The following is an 18,870-nucleotide window of genomic DNA, read 5'->3' on the forward strand; positions in this document are numbered from 1 at the left end:
GGACCTTGCCCTCAATGTAAAACAATGGTAGAAATTGCTTCACCATGCAAAGAGAGTGTGGGTCAACAGACCCTGCCACAGGAAGACTGGTCCTTAAATGAGTACAGCCTAGAATGTTTCTAAGCAATGGGGATGAAGAGGTTGCATGTGCTAAGTATAGACAGACATAGGTCCCAGGTCAGATTGATGGGGTTTACAATGAGCGGTACTTATATACTTTTTCTGTATTTGAGAGCTTCCCTCTGCCCTGATCTAGCTTTCTAGTCATACTCCCAACTCTAACAGCATCTCGCTACCCAGTACTTTCAGCCCACTATATGTTAGCAGTCAGGTTCAGGCAAAATTTAGTAAAGTCATGGGCCTCTTGAAATATACCTAAAATAGATTTCCTACCTTCTTCCAACATGAAGGTGCTAAATCTCATCTACTATATTCTTAATTAGGTTCCTGATTATTAAACAATTTGTTCTGCTTTATATTTTAATGTTTTTCAGCCACTTAGTTACATACGCTGCCATGATAGCAACCTGACTTCTCTAAGCATATGTCCTTACCAATGAGACCTGGAACCCAAGAGCACTACCCCACAAAGGAAAGACAAAAACAAGCTGGAGGTATGGATTGACCTGTCAACACCCATGTCCAGTGGAGAAGAAATTACAGATGTCAGACCTCCCACCCTCTGCACCACAATAAGATCTTTAGTCTATACTCCCGGGGGATAAAGAATAGGGAAGCTTCAATGGAGGGGATAGGATGTGAAACTCTGGTGGGAATTGTATGGAACTGTACCCTTCTTATCCCCAAAAAGAAAAGGAAAAAAAAAGTTTTTCAATTTGAAGTAGTCCCATTGGTTAATTTTTATTTTCCTTGTGAATGGATTCGAGTCTTTGAAAATGTCTTTAAAACACTGATCAAAAAGAGTTCTGTCAACATTTTACTCTAAATACTCAATGAGTTCCTGCTTTAACATCCAAATCTTTGATACATTTGAAGCTTACTTTTGTGTGTGGTGAGACGAAATGGTTCAGTTTCATTCCGCATGTTTTGACCCAATTTACCCAATACCACTTTTTGAAAAGATCCTCATTTTTGCATTAATATTTTGAGTCCCCTTAACAAAAAGTAGATGTGCATAGGTGTGGGGTCTTATTTCTGAAGTGTCATTTCTATTCTACACGTCACTGTGTCTATTTTTGTTCAAATCTAAAAAGCTTCTGCTAGGCAAAAGAAACCACCACCCAAACAGACTCCATATAGAATGGGAGAAGACCTTTTGATGCCATACACCAAACAAAAGGTTAATAACCAAAATATACAAAGAGTTCACCAGACTTAACGAAAAAACAAAACAACAAACAAAACAAACAAAAAACCAGGAGAGGATATTGACAAAATTGACTATAAGAATTGACCAAGAAAAGATGCAAAGGGTCAACAGTCATGAAGAGATGATCAAAGTCACTGAATATAAGATAATAATGAGATACTAATCCTAGGGATACAAACATACCCATCCAAAGGGATCTATGTACACCTATGTTCATAGCAGTACAATTTTTAATTGCCCAAACACGGAAGCAGCCTAAATGATCAAAACAGACAAGTGACCCAGAAAGTTGTGGCATAGGTAGTGGCACACTCAGTTAATTGCATGTATTAATATATACAAGGACCTGATTTTGAGACCCTGCTCCCCACCTGCAAGGGGGACACTTCGCAAGTGGTTAAGCAGGTCTGTAGGAGTCTTTCTTTCCTCTCCTCTCATAATTTCTCTCTGTCCTATCCAATAAAAATGGAAAGCAGGAAGAAAAAAAAAGAAAGAAAATGAAAAAAGAAAAAATGGTCATTGGGAACAGTGAGTTCATAGTACCCATATTGAGATAGCTCTGGCAGCAACATAAAAAAACAGAGGGTGGGGAGGGACATAGAGAGAGAGAGAAAAACAAAAAATTATAGCTGACAATATTTCAAAACAAAAGTAATTATTAAAAATGTATCAACAATTTAAACCCGCTGTTAAAATTCAATCAGGTTACTCATTTTCCTTCATGCTTCTCTAGATCCATGCCATTTGATACTGCATCTGTGGATCTTAATCAAATCAATGGAACCAGTACCACCTCGACATGTTTCACTTCGGACAGTGTCCAGAGATGCCAGGTGTGGGATGTCAACCCTTCAGCTCCATTTACTTTGGTGAGACCTTTCCTAGTTCATAGGATTTCTTAATTCCATTTCAGGTAATGCCCTTCTTAAAAAACTCGAGCTTCTTCCTTCTCCCCGCCCCCTATCCTACGTACTTCCTTGGCTCCTGAATCTTCCGCCAAGGAGAGAGAGGAAAGATAGAGAAGGAGAAGATTGTGATTAGAGATAGCTTACATTGTGCTGTGTTCCACATCAATAAAGAAATACTGCTCTCCACTCAGCCATGAGTCCCTGGTCGTCTGTCTCCCGCCCATGAAGCTAGCCCGGCATACTGGTGCCGGAACTTGGACTGACATATGGCGCAACAACGTGGGACCTAACCTGCCCATCCCCCAGATAAGTGAAGACGTTTGGCTACCTATCCACTATGGGCTGCTTTTCTACTTATGAAGAGGTTTCCAAAGGCCTCTGCCCTTTCTTCATGAGACAGTTTCTCTGTCTCTGGAACACTTTGCTCTTCACACTCTGGTTTCTGCCCACCGCCGGCCCACCGGAGCCTGCTAGCTGCTGTGTGATGCAGGGCGCTGGGCGCGGGCTCCCTCTGCGCTGCTCGACTGCCGGGAGCAGGGTGGCGGGCATGGTGGGCAGAGCTACAGCCCATCCTGGCCCCTGCCCCGGGGTGCCTCAGCCTGCAACTTCTGCACGACCAGCCTGCCCGCCCTCCTGCTATGGTGTCTGGGAAGATCCCAGACCACCCGGAGACCGTGGGCTCCCTGCCGGGACTGGGTCCCCTGGCCGAGATCCCCAGCTCGGCTCTGACAGCAGAGGAGCTAAAATACGCAGACATCAGTGCAGTGATCGCACCCCTGCAATTCCTGGAGGTGAAGCTGCACAAGAGGCCACCTCCGGATAACGCCCCCCCCCCAACAACTAAGACAGTACAGATCTAAATTCGTGTTTAAAATGACATGTCTTCATAACAAAAGTTTTTCTCCTTGTGTATTGAGACCATGTTTATGTGTGTGATTGAAGTTTGGTAAACATTAACTTTGAGGTTAGAAATGTAACTTTAAGGCTACATTTTTACCAGGCAGAGTTAAATGAAAAAGGTTTTCAACATAATTCTCATAAAGGTAAAATTAACTTACATTTAAAGTCTGAGGTAAAAATTAGTTAAAAAATCAATATATTTTAACTAATTTGGTCTATAAAACCTGCACACACCTAGGGTGTGACTCCATCTTATACGGGTGTAACAAAAGGTAAAAAAAGACGTTATTGACATGTAAAGCTCTCAAATACCTTCTCAATTAGGACCGATAGATTGCACAATGGTTATTGCTAATGATTCTCATGTCTGAGGCTTTTAAACATGGTTCTTCTGTTTACCTTTCCACATTTTATTGAGTTTAAACTGTTTAAACAACCTTGAAATCATACTAGAAAGGACTTCCAATTATAATGGAGTTATCAATTGTGGTAAACTTCTAACCTGCTACAAGTTTTTTTTCACAAGTAAGTGAATTGCAGCTGTCAAGTTCTTACAGAAAAGCGGAATTCCACAGGCTGACTTTCCTCATGCAACATTTCACCCCCTGGGATTTCTTCCATGGTCATCTACTTTGGACTGGCACTTCTATCGGACTTACTGGTACACCTCTTGGAAACTACAGCAGCTTCCCTTTACGCTGCTTGGTTTCTCAATGACTGACTGCAGCCAGCTGACTTGGGACTCTATAGGTCATAGCCCCCCTCCTTGCTAGGTAATGCCCACAGAGGCAAGAAACGCCCACTTCAGGACTTCCCTTGGCATCACACTGGTTCTTGTTGCTCGCTTACTTGTTCCTCCATGTTTGTGCCAGTTTTTTTTTTTAATGCCTGTACGATATAGGTTTCTGTTCACCCCACAATCCTGATACTATGGTGAATTAGTTAAAAAGAAAAGGGGGAATTGTTGGTATTCTTCTAGTTCTGCTTCTCGGATCCCTTCTGTTAAATTCCTTGACACTGTGGTCTATTTACATGGTCATTCTGTTCATTGGTCTGGTCTCACTCCCCCTGCCTCTGGGAGATTTTGGTTTAGTCCTTGCTAATTCGAGCTTCTTCCTTCTCCCCGCCCCTATCCTACGTACTTCCCTGGTTCCTGACTCTTCCACCAGAGGAGAGAGAGGAAAGATAGAGAAGGAGAAGATTGTGATTAGAGATAGCTTACTGTTGGTATGCATGAGACCCCTTCTGTTTCATTTGGTTTAAATCCCCCCTGCTTAACACTATTTTATTTACATAACCACTGTTAACAAGTTCCACCCTCCCTCCAGGGCATTTGTGGTTCAGTGATAGGATTCTTGCCTAATCTGCCCCCTCTTTGTCACACTCTGATTTTCACCAGTCACTTTTCTCTCCACCCTCTCTATGTCACATCCTGTTTCCACCCTACTTGGGAAGTATATATAAAGACAGCATTGTGAGTTTTAGAGTACTTTACCTTGAGTTTAGCTTAGCTCGTCTTAGATTGTGCTGCGTCCTGCATGAATAAAGAGATACTGCCTACAGCTCAACTATGAGTCCCTGGTCGTCTGTTACCTGCCCGTGAAGCCAGCCCGGCGAAAACAACCTAACCCGTCAAAAACAACAGCTTACATTGTGCTGTGTTCCACATCAACAAAGAAATACTGCTCTCCACTCGGTCATGAGTCCCTGGTCGTCTGTCTCCCGCCCGTGAAGCTAGCCCGGCATACTGGTGCCCTAAACTTGGACTGACAATCAAAAACTTACTTAGTCAAATACTTTCCTCCTCTAATGTCTATTTCACTTCCTTCAATCACTCTAAGGCTAACCTTGTTAGATAAAATAAGGACTAAAAAAGCTTTGTAAGGGCAAAAGGCCAGTATACTTTAATGCACAACACAGTGGACCTTCTTGTAGGCCTCTACAGAACCTTGCCCTCAATGTGGAACAACAATGGTTGGAATTGTCCCACTCTGAAGGGTCAACATACTCTGCCACTCAAGGAAGACAGGTGCTGAAATGAGTGTAGCCTAGAATGTTCCTAGTTGTGACCATGGACTGAGAGCTCAAACCTACAGGGAAGCAGAGATTACACCGGCTCCTGTGCAGAATAAGGGGCCAAGATAAGATTGATGGGGTTTACAGTTAGTGGTATTTATATACTATTCCCATATTTGGGAGCTACTCTCTTCCTTGATCTAGCTTTCTACTCCTATGTCCAACTCTGACACCATTTCCCCAAATAATACCTTTAGCCTACTTGCATGTTAGCTGTCAGGCTCTGGAAAAAATTAGTAAAGTCATGGGCCCCTGGGAATATACCTAAAATAGAATTCCCAGCTTTTTCCAAAATGAAGAACTCAATCTCATCTGCTATATTCTTACCTTTAGATTCCTGATTACTAGACAATTTTTTTCTGTTTTATATCTTAATGCTTTTCATCAAGTTTCAGATACTACCATGACACCAACCTGACTTCCCTGAGCAGATGACCTCACCAGTGAATCCTGGAACTTCACCTCTCCAGAATCCTGCCTCACTAGGGATAGATAGAAACAGGCTAGAGGTATGGATCAACCTGTCAACACTCATTAACACCAAAGAAGTAATTACAGAAGCCAGACATTCCACCTTCTGCACCCCATAGTGATCCTGGGTCCATACTACCAGAGGGGTAAAGAATAAGGAAGCTTTCAATGGAGGGGATGGGATATAGAACTCTAGTGGCAGGAACTGTACCATTATCCGACAGACTTGTTGATCATTATTAAGTTAATAATAATAATAAAAGAACAAGAGAAAGAAAGGAAGAAAAAAAGAATGAACAAAAGTAAGTAAGCAAACTGTGGTATATATACACAATGAATACTATATTTAAAAATGATGAAGTCAACTTCTTCACCTCATCTGGGATAGAGCATGAAGGGATCATATTAAGTGAGATAAAGCAGAAAGAGACAGACTCTCAGATGTTCTCACTCATGGGAAGAACTTAAGAAACAAGAAGAAATAAGGGAAACACAAAGCAAAACTTGGACTGGTTGGGTGTATTGCACCAAGGCAATGGACTCTGGGTAAGGAGAACAGAGAAAAAAGGGGAGAACAGGGATTTCAAGTTTTGGTATATCATGATGATAAAGGACAAAAACTGGGGGTAAGAGTGTTAATTTTTCAAAATGGACTCATTCATTGTCTTAGCAGTTTTTAAGAACTTTTCATGTATGCTAAATATTAGTGGAGTTCACAACATATTATTTTAAAGTAATGAACATTATTATATTGAATATTCTTAAATGAAGGGACATCAGAAATAACAGAGATTTAGAACTTCTGGAAGTATGGCCATGGAGTAACAGCTGCCTGAGACTATTGAACTGCACACAAGGACAACGAGTATTAAAGGGAAAATTTTGAACAAGAATTAAATCTTTGAAGGCTACTCTGGCACCGGCACTGGCACATAGCTATGTAAATAAATTCTGCTTGCTTTTTGAACATTCAGGAAAAACAATTCTTCCATGCTATTATCCCACAGAGGTTGGAAATACAACAGGGAGGCCCTACATTAACAACACAAACACAAAACCCACCCAGTAACAAATGATAGAATTACCACTTCACCACCACAATATATAAATAGTGAAACCCAATACAGTTTGCACAGCCATAGATATGGTAAATGCAGAAACTGAGAGATACACAGACAGCTATGACAGAAATTCCAAATAAACAGACAGACAAAGATCTGGAAAAAAGGACAGAGAAAGCCTAGAAAACTCACTGTGAAAAAAATTCAAGAAACTAAACTTAACATACAACATACATTCAAGAACTCAGAGATTATTTTACCAAAGAACTATGAAACATAGGGAAAAACAACAACAACAATATTTCAAACAGATCTTCAGGATGTCAAGGACACACTGAATGCAGTTCAGGCTCTGATAACAAGCCTACAAAGTAGACTAAATCAGGTAAAGGTGAATATCAATGCTAGATCCCAATGACACTTTTCAATGGAAATTGAACAACTTGAATTTTTGATATGACAATTTCCTTCTTGCCTATTTCTGTAGTGTATGGTTATCATGTTCGCCTCACACAATGCCCCACCCACCCTCCAACCACCACTTCTGTGTGTCATTTATTTATTTATTTATTTATTTAATGTTTGTTTATTAGTTTTACTTCTATAAGACAGAAAGAAATTAGAGGGAAGGGGAGATAGAGAGGGAGACAGGAAGAGAGATCACTTGTAGCACTCTTCATTGCTTGTGATGCTTATGCCCGGCAGATAGTACTGGGGGATTGATCCCAAGTCCTTGCACATGGTAACCTGTACTCAACCAAATGTGCCTTTACCAACCCTCCCCCTCGCCCCCTAGTGTCTTTCTATCTGAAAAAGTTGGACTGGAGCATAGAGACCCCAGTGAATACAAAAATGAAAAACATGTAACCGTTAACCTCTATAAAAAGTAGTATGTTTGACCGGCATAAGGATCCCTGTTAGAGCTTACAGGGGAGTCACTTCACAGGCAGTGAAGCAGGTCTGCAGGTATCTTATCTTTCTTCCCCCCCACCCCCGTGTTCCCCTCCTCTCGCCATTTCTCTCTGTCCCAACAATGACAATGACATCAATAACAAGAACAATAAAAACCAAGAAGGGAACAAAAGGGAAAATAAATAAATAAATAAATATATATTATTATTATTTTTAAAAGGGTAGTAATGTTTGAAGGAATGAAAAACTGTCTTTAGAAACATAATGGAGATTAGGCAGGGGGCTCTTATGCCTGAGGCTTTGAAGTACAAGGTTCATTCCACAGTCCTACCATAAGCCAGAGATGAGCAGTGTTCTGGTGAGAAAGAAAGATAAAGAAGAAAAAAAGAAGGAAGAAAGAAATATAATGAAGATCTATACTATTAATATTGATGTCCTAACCAAGAAATCTATTTAGACGCTTTGAAAACAAAACAAAACATAGTAGGATATTGTCTTAAAGAATACACATTTAAGGGGCTGGGTGGTGGCACACCTGGTTGAGAGCACATGTTACAGTACAAGGACCAGGGTTTGACCCACTGGTCCCCACCCGCAGGGGGGAGCTTCACAAGTGGTGAAGCAGGGCTGCAGGGCTCTCTGTCTCTCTCTCTCTCTCTCCCTTCCTCTTGATTTTGCGCCATCTCTATCCAACAGATAAATAAAAGATAAAGAAATTAAAAAATACACATTTAATTTACACTGCAGAATAAAGAAATTAAAAAAACATAAAGTTAATACTATATCATGAATCACATTTCTCATATTTATCTAAAAAAATATAACTTTGGATAAAATGGATTTCAGAAACTACATTAACTCTGTATTTTTTTTTTTTTTAAATCATAGCACTGCTCAACTCTTGCTTATGGTAGTACTGGAGACTGAATCCAGGACCTAGCAACCTCAGGCATGAGATTATTTATGCATAACCATTATGCTACCCCTACCCCTTCCCCACTTTTGTTTATCTAGTCCTATATTCTATGTATATTTAATTACATTTTCATTGGATGAACTAATAATATTGAGAGATTGGCAAAGAGTTTGAAAGTTAAAAGAAGTGGGAAAGAACTATTAACCCATGGTTATATTTTGATACTTCACTAATAGTAAAATCTCTTGCTTATACCAAGTCAAAATATAGTTCCCTAATTGTCATCCTTTTCATTCAAATCTCTAAAGTATCAAAGAGGACAATTCTTTATTCCTAAAAACAGATCTTTACATATGTATAAATAGCTATGCTAGCTCTAGATTATTTTCCCCCTAAAGCTGATAACTTTTAAACAACATAGCATATGGATATAATTCACTAATTCAAATTTTTTCTCTAAAGGAAGATAGCTTCACCACTCAAAAAACACATTTTATACATTTTAAAAGTTATACAGAAAAAATATCACTATTTCTGACAGAAAGAAATTGTGTTACATTTACTTGTGAGTTTCAGAAAGAATTCCCAGAAAACAAATGCATTATGCTGATAAACATGACATCATGAATTCTGTAGAACTCTTACATAGCTATTCCACTAACTTCTTAGAAACCTTAAGCTCATAAAAGCCTATAACAACTTAAACTATAACTTATTTGTCAAAATATTATCTATGGAGTGAATAACCCATCTTCAAATTTGTAGTCAAAAGTCATGTTTCAGTGGGGATAGATAGCATAATGGTTATGCAAAGAGATTTTCATGCCTGAGGCACCAAAGTCCCAGGTTCAGTCCCCCACACCACCGTAAACCAGAGCTGAGCAGAGCTCTAGTTAAAAAAAAAAACAGTACTGTTGAATGTAAAACATTAATTCACCAATAAAGAAATTAAAAAAAAAAATCAGGTCATGTTTCAAATTTATTCTTATGAATTCAAAGAAGCAAATGTAGTACTATTATTTTTAAACTACTAATTTATTTATTTATTTTAATGTGAGAAAGATACACAAAGAGAGACCAGAGCATTGTCAGTTCTATCTTATGGTGGGTGGTGCTGAGGACTGAAGCTGGGACCTCACAACCTTAGTCATGAAAATCTTTTGCATAATTATGCTATCCCCCCCCCAGCCTGTAGTAGTAGTATTTGAAACAATGCTAAAAATTTCATTTATATTAATCCAGGGAGGAAAAACTTAATGTTAAGTATAACACCCTATAAGGGAACACTATACATTGGAAAGTCCCGTAAAATGTAGACCAAATTTAAATAATTGTATGAAAGTAGTACTTACGGATACAAATTTGATAGCCGTCCAGCTATTGCATAAGCTGCTGGATCTCTGTCTAGAGCATACAGAGTAATATTTGACTCCTTCTGCAGAATGGCTTTTGTGTGTCCTCCGGAACCAAATGTCATATCTAGAAAAATCTAGTCAACACAAAACAAATATTAACACAGTTAGACAAACCATTATGGCTACCTTAACTCCTATAATAACAATGATTATCAGAATTCACTGTAAACAGAAAATCAGTTACAACTGTTTTGTCAAGAATCCAATTAGCTAGATCTGGGAGGTAACTTCCCCAGTAAAGCAAATATTTTACCAAGCAAGAAGTCCCTGATTCAAGCCAAAAGTACCCCACGGCCTTTTAGGAGATGCTACATGAACAGTGGAGAGTTGTCATGGTTCTTCTTCCTCTCTCTACTCTCTCTGTCTCCTTCTTCCTCTACATGAAATATTTAAATAAAATGAAAAAAAAAAAAGTCTGAGAAGCTCTCAAGCACAATGTCCTGCCTCTCCTGACCCTGCCTTCAAAAAGTTCAATCTGGCCACCAGGATGCTGGCTAGGCTTCCCTGGATTGAAGACCCCACCAATGTGTCCTGGAGCTCAGCTTCCCCAGAGACACACCCTACTAGGGAAAGAGAGAGGCAGACTGGGGGTATGGACCGACCAGTCAACGCCCATGTTCAGCGGGGAAGCAATTACAGAAGCCAGACCTTCTACCTTCTGCAACCCTCAACGACCCTGGGTCCATGCTCCCAGAGGGATAGAGAATGGGAAAGCTACCCTGGGAGGGGGTGGGTTATGGGGATTGGGTGGTGGGAATTGTGTGGAGTTGTACCCCTCCTACCTTATGCTTTTGTTCACTAATCCTTTCTTAAATAAAAAATTTAAAAATAAAAAAAAATAATAATAAAAAAAACAAAAAAAAATAAGTAATCACAAAAAAAAAGTTCAATCTGTTCTTTCTGATTTCTAGATCAATTATTAGTGATAATTACTTCAAAGGGACATATGCATTCCTGTGTTCAAAGCTGCATTATTCACAATAGCATAAAATTGGAAGCTGCCTAAATGACCAGCAACAGAAAACGAGATAAATTAGTTATAGGATGTATACTCCATGGAATACTACACTATAATCAACAAAGATGACACTGTGTCCTTTGGGACAAGGATGGATAAAACTGGAGGTGATTATTCTTAGTGAAATAAGAGGCATAAGATGGTCTCACTGATATAAGGAACCTAAAGAACTGAAACACATAAATTAGAAAAAACAACAACAAAATCGAAAGTAAACTGCCTCAAAGAGTTTGTAAGAACTTTGGAAGTAATTCTTATAGGGAGAGAGGCACAAAACTTTGGTAGTAGGTGTGGTGTGGAACTATACCTTGTAATCTTATAATCTTGTAAACTACTATTAATTAAAACTTTAAAAAATGACTTGAAAAAATTATAAGATTACAATAACATAATAGTCTCTGGAAAATGCTGGTCAATTCAAGGCAAATTTATTGTTTATCAGGTCAAACTGGCCACATAGTTGTACTAGTAACTTTAAAATTTTCTAGCATCTGCATGGTAATATTTCCAATCTTATGGAGATAGTTTACAATTAGCATAGTTTATTTTCTCTCAGTTTCTTTTTTTTTAAATAATTTATTTCTTTATTGGGGAATTAATGTTTTACATTCAACAGTAAATACAATAGTTTGTACATGTATAACATTCCCCAGATTCCCATTTAACAATACAACCCCCACTATGTCATTCATCATCTTTCATGGACTTGTATTCTCCCCACCCATCCACCCACCCCAGAGTCTTTTACTTTGGTGTAATACTCCAATTCCATTTCAGGTTCGACTTGTGTTTTCTTTTCTAATCTTGTTTTTCAACTTCGGCCTGAGAGTTTTCTCTCAGTTTCTAGAAATGCTTAATGTGTCTGATGAACTGCACCAAAGCAAAGGACTATAGTGGGCAGGGGTGCGGAGGGGTAGGAGTAGGAGTGGATGGAGAGAGTCTTGGGTTTGTGGTGCATGATGGTGGAAAAGTATCTAACTTGGATGTGAGAGTATTTTATAGACAAATTCACAGGGAAATGAGAAACTACATTCACCTGTAAATGACTATTTTGTAAAATCTCATCCCCCCCAAAACAAAATGATTTGGAAGAAGAAATAAACACTCAAGGAGAGAGCAGGTTAGCAAGGAGAAATCGGTAATAAATAATGGTTAATGAATACATTTTAATAAATGTGCTCTGGAAAACAGACAAATTAACAATATGATCTGGAAAGTGTTGGGAATATACTAGGCTTTATTGATCGAAAACAAAATGAAGACTGCCATTTAAGGCCAGTTAATATAAGGCTGATGTCATCAGCATATGACAGACTTATAATAGGAAATATACTCTAAAGGAATTGGGGAACTGAATATTATTTAAGGAAGAGTCTGGCAGAAATACAGACTTTTGCCTTTGACCTGTTAACTATCTTCTCCTGGGACCCGTACTTTGTGAAAACTGAATGTTAGTGAATAGACATTTAAGGACTCATGACCCATGCCACATCTGGTTAGTCTTTGGTCTCTTGCCTATTTTCCCTACCATAGTTTTTAAGAACACAATAAAGTTGCTGATTTTATAAACCCCGAACACACACACACACACACACACACACACACACACACACGGCCCCTTTTTACTTTTACAATAAATGTAGAATGTGTAAACCAAAACCCCTGGAGTATTAACCTGCTTTGGTAAATACTATGTGTTTTGAAAAGTCAACTAAAATTCCAGTGCCTTTAGATGTCTCCAAGGTTTAAAAAGAAAAGAGACATCTGGAAGAAAAGATGATGCCATCAGTAGCTATTTAGTGGGTAAAGTGGCATTTCTCATAGTTCAAGATACATTTGAAAGCAAAAGATTTACCAGTACTATATCAAGAATATATATATATATGCAGAACTTTAAATATTTGTATTATTCTACATATACAATAAAGTTCATTATATTTGACATATTTATTGACTGTTATGTTTGGCCACATTGTAAAGAAAACAGCTCAAAGTAAGGTAAGAAGCTAATAGGGAGCATAAGAAATAAATCTGTAAACACTTATTAAATGTTAGCTTAACTTGAATGAATATACCCTCTTTACAACTTCTCAAATGTATGCTCTTAGTTTAATTTGCTAAACAACAAGCTTCATTTGTACTATGAAAATTATGATAACTATTCCAATAATGCTGAATATTATATGAAAATAAAATACACAATGATCCCAGTTGTTAAAAATGTTTACTGTTTGTTTTATCACATGAAAAAAAAAAAGAGAAAAAGAAAGAAAAAGAGGGAAGTCAGAGTAGCACGCTACCATAGGCAATGCCAGAACTGAATTCAGGATCTCACATGTTTAACTCCAGAACTCTACCCCATTGCGCCACTTCAGAGTTTGCTGTAAAAAAAAATTTAAATAGAAATTTTCAAAAGTCCTTGTGTACAATGCACTCCTGTATTGAATCTGAACATTTCCCTACTCTGAAAGCAATAACTTTTTGCAGTAGTCATTAAAAACAAGGCATAATTATGCTTTGAATATATATTTATTTTCTTTTGTAATCTAAGCAATCATGCTGTGTCCTATATTCTAATTACAACCTCATAGAAATTAGCCTGCTGAGGAGTTGGGTGGTAGTGCAGCAGGTTAAGCACACGTGGCGTGAAGCAGGTCTACAGGTGTCTATCTTTCTCTCCCCCTCCCTGTCTTCTCCTCCTCTTTCCATTTCTCTCTGTCCTATCCAACAACGGTGACATCAATAACAAGAATAGTAACTACAGCAATTAAACAACAAGCATAGCAAAAGGGAATAAATATTTTAAAATGTTAGCCTGCTATTCAAAGAGGAAAATGGAGGAAATTTGATCAAAATTGAGAACAGAGGTGTAAAATGACAAAAGCACTGCCTTTTGACATAAACGTGCCAGCAAACTTAAACTGTACTTCTGTCAACTATCAAGAAAAATGCAGTGCTATATATTTTTCACAGGCTAAAATAGTAACTTTAAATACAAGAATCATTCTTTGGGGGGGTTAATGGTTTACAGTACAGCTGTTGACACATGGATACAATTTTTCATTTCCCTATGAAAGTTCTCTGTATTTTCACTTCTAACCTAAATCTTTTTACATCATCATATACTAGTACCCCAAGATTCTCTTTACCTTCCCTAACCCTCCTTCCCAAAAGTCTAATACTTTAGTGTAATACTCATGCTCAGATCAAATTTTGGTTTGCATTTTCTTATTTCTTGGTAAAACTTATTTCTTAAATACCACTTATGAGTCATTTAATATTTGTCCTTTTTATTTTTTTGCTCTTTAATATTTATTTACATATTTATTTATTTATTTATAAAAAGGAAACACTGACAAAATGATAGGATATGCTTTCCTATAGCTTCCCTATTCTTTAACCTTCTGGGAAAATGGACCCAGGGTCACTGTGGGATGCAGAAGGTGGAAGGTATGGCTTCTGTAATTGCTTCCCCGCTGATCATGGGCATTGACAGGTCAATCCATACTCCAAGCCTGCCTCTCTCCTTCCCTAATGGGGCGGGGTTCTGAGGAATTGGAGATCTAGGACACATTGGTGGCGTTGTCTGTCCAGGGCAGTCTGGTTGGCATCATGCTAGCATCTGGAACCTGGTGGCTGAAAAGAGAGTTAACATACAAAGCTAAACAAATTGTTGATTAATCATAAAGATTTTTTAGGGGGGTCTCTGTTTTGTATATAGCTAGTAGGCATATTTTACTTATGTTCCAAAGGGCCTGTGGCTATACTTTTTTTTTTTTTTTTTTTTTTTTTGCTGACATCTGATATGCAGGTGGATCCAAGTAATTGTCTGGGGAGATGATGTCATTGCTAGAAAAAGGACCTTTTTTATTTTATCTCACTTAACATGATGTCTTCTAGGTCTATCTAATATGAAACAAAGAATACGACTTCATTATTTTTAACAGCTGAGTAACATTCAATTATGAATATATACCATAACTTCCTTCATCACTCATCTGTTCTTATACATCTGAGCTGCTTCCAGGTTTTTGTTATTATGAATTGTGTTGCTATAAACATAGGTATAAATAATTATCTTCTAATAGGGTAAAATAATAACTTTAAAACAGTAAGTATTATTGTATGATTAGTGAGTATATACTTAAATTACAAGATCAAATATTTTCCCTAAACGTATACTTATCTTATACATGATGAATAGATAAATACCTTATACTATATCTTACTTCAGTTTTAAACAATTATTATTTAGCATGATTTAAGAAAAGTATTCCCCAGGAAAAAACAAAAGTCACTTTTTTCTTATGTTCTAGTATAAGTCATATTATAATCCTGGATTTAAAGAAAGAGTATACCAAATAAAACAATTTGCATATAATTACTTTATCCTAAGTCAGGGAAGCAGCAATCAATAGTAAAAGAAAAATATATTAAACATATTCATTAAACATATTCTGGAAAATATGAGTGAAATGATTATAATTTACGATTATTTTTAATAGATCATTACTATGCCCTTGGAGATATACTGACAATCAAGGATGTGTTCATAGAAAAAAGTAACCTATCATTACCAGTCAAGTATAATACAAAGCAAAAAAGGGAAATAAATAGGATTTATGAAGCTAGAAGTGAACCTTATTGTATGTCTCATGTTAAGAGGTAACTAGATACTTCAATGTTCTTTTTATAAATTCCAATATACATTCCTGATCAAAATCAGTAGTTTCAGGTTATTATTTGCTAAGTAGTCTCCTTTATACTTCAAATTTAAAAATTAACTTTTCTTATTTTAGGCAAGATCTTTAATCAAATACAACTAAATGACATTTTGCCCCTATGGTTTTCTAAATACTAAAAACAAAAACAAAAATAAAAAACAGTCCCACACTTAAATAGTTGAGTTATAGATGTGGATCTGATATGTACAAGGTACAGAAATAGAATTTCAGAGTTCAGGGAGGGCATATGAGACTATTTGCTCTACCCCTTCATTTACTATAAGAAACCTAAGACCTGAAGAAGGTAGCTGGTAGAAAGCTAAGGTCAAATCTACAAAAACTAAAAACTGAAAAGTGTGCTTTTTACACTTCATCTCATAATAGTGCACTGTAATTACATGATCTCACTTAAAAGAAAGTAACTGTTCCTTATAAAAGTACTGCTTCTTAATATGAAGCTAGACACACTTCAGAAATCTTTTATCTCCAACAAAAAGAAATTTACCCCCCACAATTCTAGTTGTTTTTTTAAATATTTATTTATTTTCCCTTTAGTTGCCCTTGTTGTTTTATTGTTGTAGTTATTATTGTTGTTTTTGATGTCATTGTTGTTGGACAGGACAGAGAGAAATGGAGAGAGGAGGGGAAGACAGAGAGGGGGAGAGAAAGATAGACACCTGCAGACCTGCTTCACCACTTGTGAAGTGACCCCCCTGCAGGTGGGGACCAGGGGACTTAAACCAGGCTCCTTAAGCTGGTCCTTGTGCTTTGCACCACTTGCGCTTAATCCACTGCCCCACTGCCTCACCGCCTGGGTCTAATTCTAGTTGTTTTAAAGAACCCATGAACATAAACAATTATCATATATATATATATATATATATATATATATATATATATATGTATATACATAAATACACACACAACACACACACACATACACACATATATATATCTCCTGATATAAATGCCCAGCCATTGTGTGCAATAGCAACTGGTGAAAATGACTTTTGGACATGTTATACCTTCTTTTAAAAAAGATTTATGAGACAAGAGAGTGGGGGAGAGGGAGAAGGAGAGAGGGGGAGGAGGAAGAGGGAGAGGTGTAGGGGAAATGGGAGGGAAAGGGAAAGGGAGGGAGAGAAGGTGAGGGAGGGGGAGGGAGAAAGGAAGCTAGGGGGAGAGGGAGATGAGGAGGGAGAGAGGGAGAAGTAGGAGGAGGAGGAGGAGGAGGATGAGGAGGAACCAGAACATCAGTCTGGCACATGTGATATTGGGAAAGAACTTAGAATTTCAGTGAGAGACAAAATTAGAAGTGGTTACACAGTCTCAGTAAACCTTTGAAAGTTGGGAAGAACTCAGCTTACCGTTCTTCATATTCTCCCACATTGTCCCAATTCAACTAGTTAATAGCTCCTGTCAATTTTATCCTGTTCATTTACTGTTTCAGCAAAATCAATCAAATACCTAGGAATAAAGTTGACCAAAGAAGTAAAAGACTTGTATGCTGAAAACTATGAGTCGCTACTCAAGGAAATAGAAACTGATACCAAGAAATGGAAAGATATCCAATGCTCATGGATTAGAAGAATAAATATCATCAAAATGAATATTCTCCCCAGAGCCATATACAAATTTAATGAAATACCCATCAAAGTTCCACCAAGCTTCTTTAAGAGAATAGAACAAACACTACAATCATTTATCTGGAATGTGAAAACACCTAGAATTGCCAAAACAATCTTGAGGAAAAGAAACAGAAATGGAGGCATCACACTAACAGACCTTAAACTATATTATAAAGCCATCATCATCAAAACAGCATGGTACTGGAACAAAAATAGGCACACAGACCAGTGGAACAGAATTGAAAGCCCAGAAATAAATCCCAACACCTATGGGCATCTAATCTTTGATAAAGGGGCCCAAAGGATTAAATGGAAAAAGGAGGCTCTCTTCAATAAATGGTGCTGAAAAAATTGGGTTGAAACATGCAGAAGAATGAAACTGAACCACTTTATCTCACCAGAAACAAAAATCAACTCCAAATGGATCAAAGACCTAGATGTCAGACCAGAATCAATCAAATACTTAGAGGAAAACATTGGTAAAACACTTTCCCACGTACACCTCAAGGACATCTTTGATGAATCAAACCCAATTGCAAGGAAGACTAAAGCAGAAACAAACCAATGGGACTACATCAAATTGAAAAGCTTCTGCACATCCAAAGAAACTATTAAACAAACAGAGAGACCCCTCACAGAATGGGAGAAGATCTTCACATGGCAGACATCAGACAAGAAACTAATCACCAAAATATATAAAGAGCTCAGCAAACTTAGCACCAAAAAAGCAAATGACCTCATCCAAAAATGGGCAGAGGATATGAACAAAACATTCACCTCAGAGGAGATCCAAAGACTAACAAACACATGAAAAACTGCTCTAGGTCACTGATTGTCAGAGAAATGCAAATTAAGATAACCTTGAGATACCACCTCACTCCTGTAAGAATGGCATACATCAAAAAGGACAGCAGCAACAAATGCTGGAGAGGATGTGGGGAAAGAGGAACCCTTTTACATTGCTGGCGGGAATGTAAATTGGTACAGCCTCTGTGGAGAGCAGTCTGGAAAACTCTCAGAAGGCTAGACATGGACCTTCCATATGATCCAGTAATTCCTCTCCTGGGATTATACCCCAAGGACTCCATAACATCCAACCAAAAAGAGGTGTGTACTCCTATGTTCATAGCAGCACAATTCATAATAGCTAAAACCTGGAAGCAACCCAGGTGCCCAACAACAGATGAGTGGCTGAGAAAGCTGTGGTATATATACACAATGGAATACTATGCAGCTATCAAGAACAATGAACCCACCTTCTCTGACCCATCTTGGACAGAGCTAGAAGGAATTATGTTAAGTGAACTAAGTCAGAAAGATAAAGATGAGTATGGGATGATCCCACTCATCAACAGAAGTTGAGTAAGAAGATCTGAAAGGGACACTAAAAGCAGGACCTGATCAAATTGTAAGTAGGGCACCAAAGTAAAAACCCTGTGGTGAGGGGTAGACATGCAGCTTCCTGGGCCAATGGCGGGTGGGAGTGGGTGGGAGGGATGGGTCACAGTCTT

General features: G+C 37.9%; 1 protein-coding gene across 4 annotated transcripts in view; it reads right to left on the reverse strand.

Annotated features, from left to right (window-relative positions):
• Window positions 1-18,870, reverse strand: part of METTL15 (methyltransferase 15, mitochondrial 12S rRNA N4-cytidine) — a 177,717-nt gene that overhangs the window by 87,386 nt on the left and 71,461 nt on the right. For all 4 annotated transcript variants that reach the window (XM_007533521.3, XM_060176653.1, XM_060176654.1 and 1 more), the window contains exon 4: window positions 9,927-10,063. In XM_007533521.3, coding sequence (XP_007533583.1) covers window positions 9,927-10,063 — 137 coding nt within the window. The remainder of the gene's footprint in view (window positions 1-9,926; window positions 10,064-18,870) is intronic.

The sequence above is a fragment of the Erinaceus europaeus genome, chromosome 17, assembly GCF_950295315.1.
Source record: "Erinaceus europaeus chromosome 17, mEriEur2.1, whole genome shotgun sequence".
NCBI lineage: Eukaryota > Metazoa > Chordata > Mammalia > Eulipotyphla > Erinaceidae > Erinaceus > Erinaceus europaeus.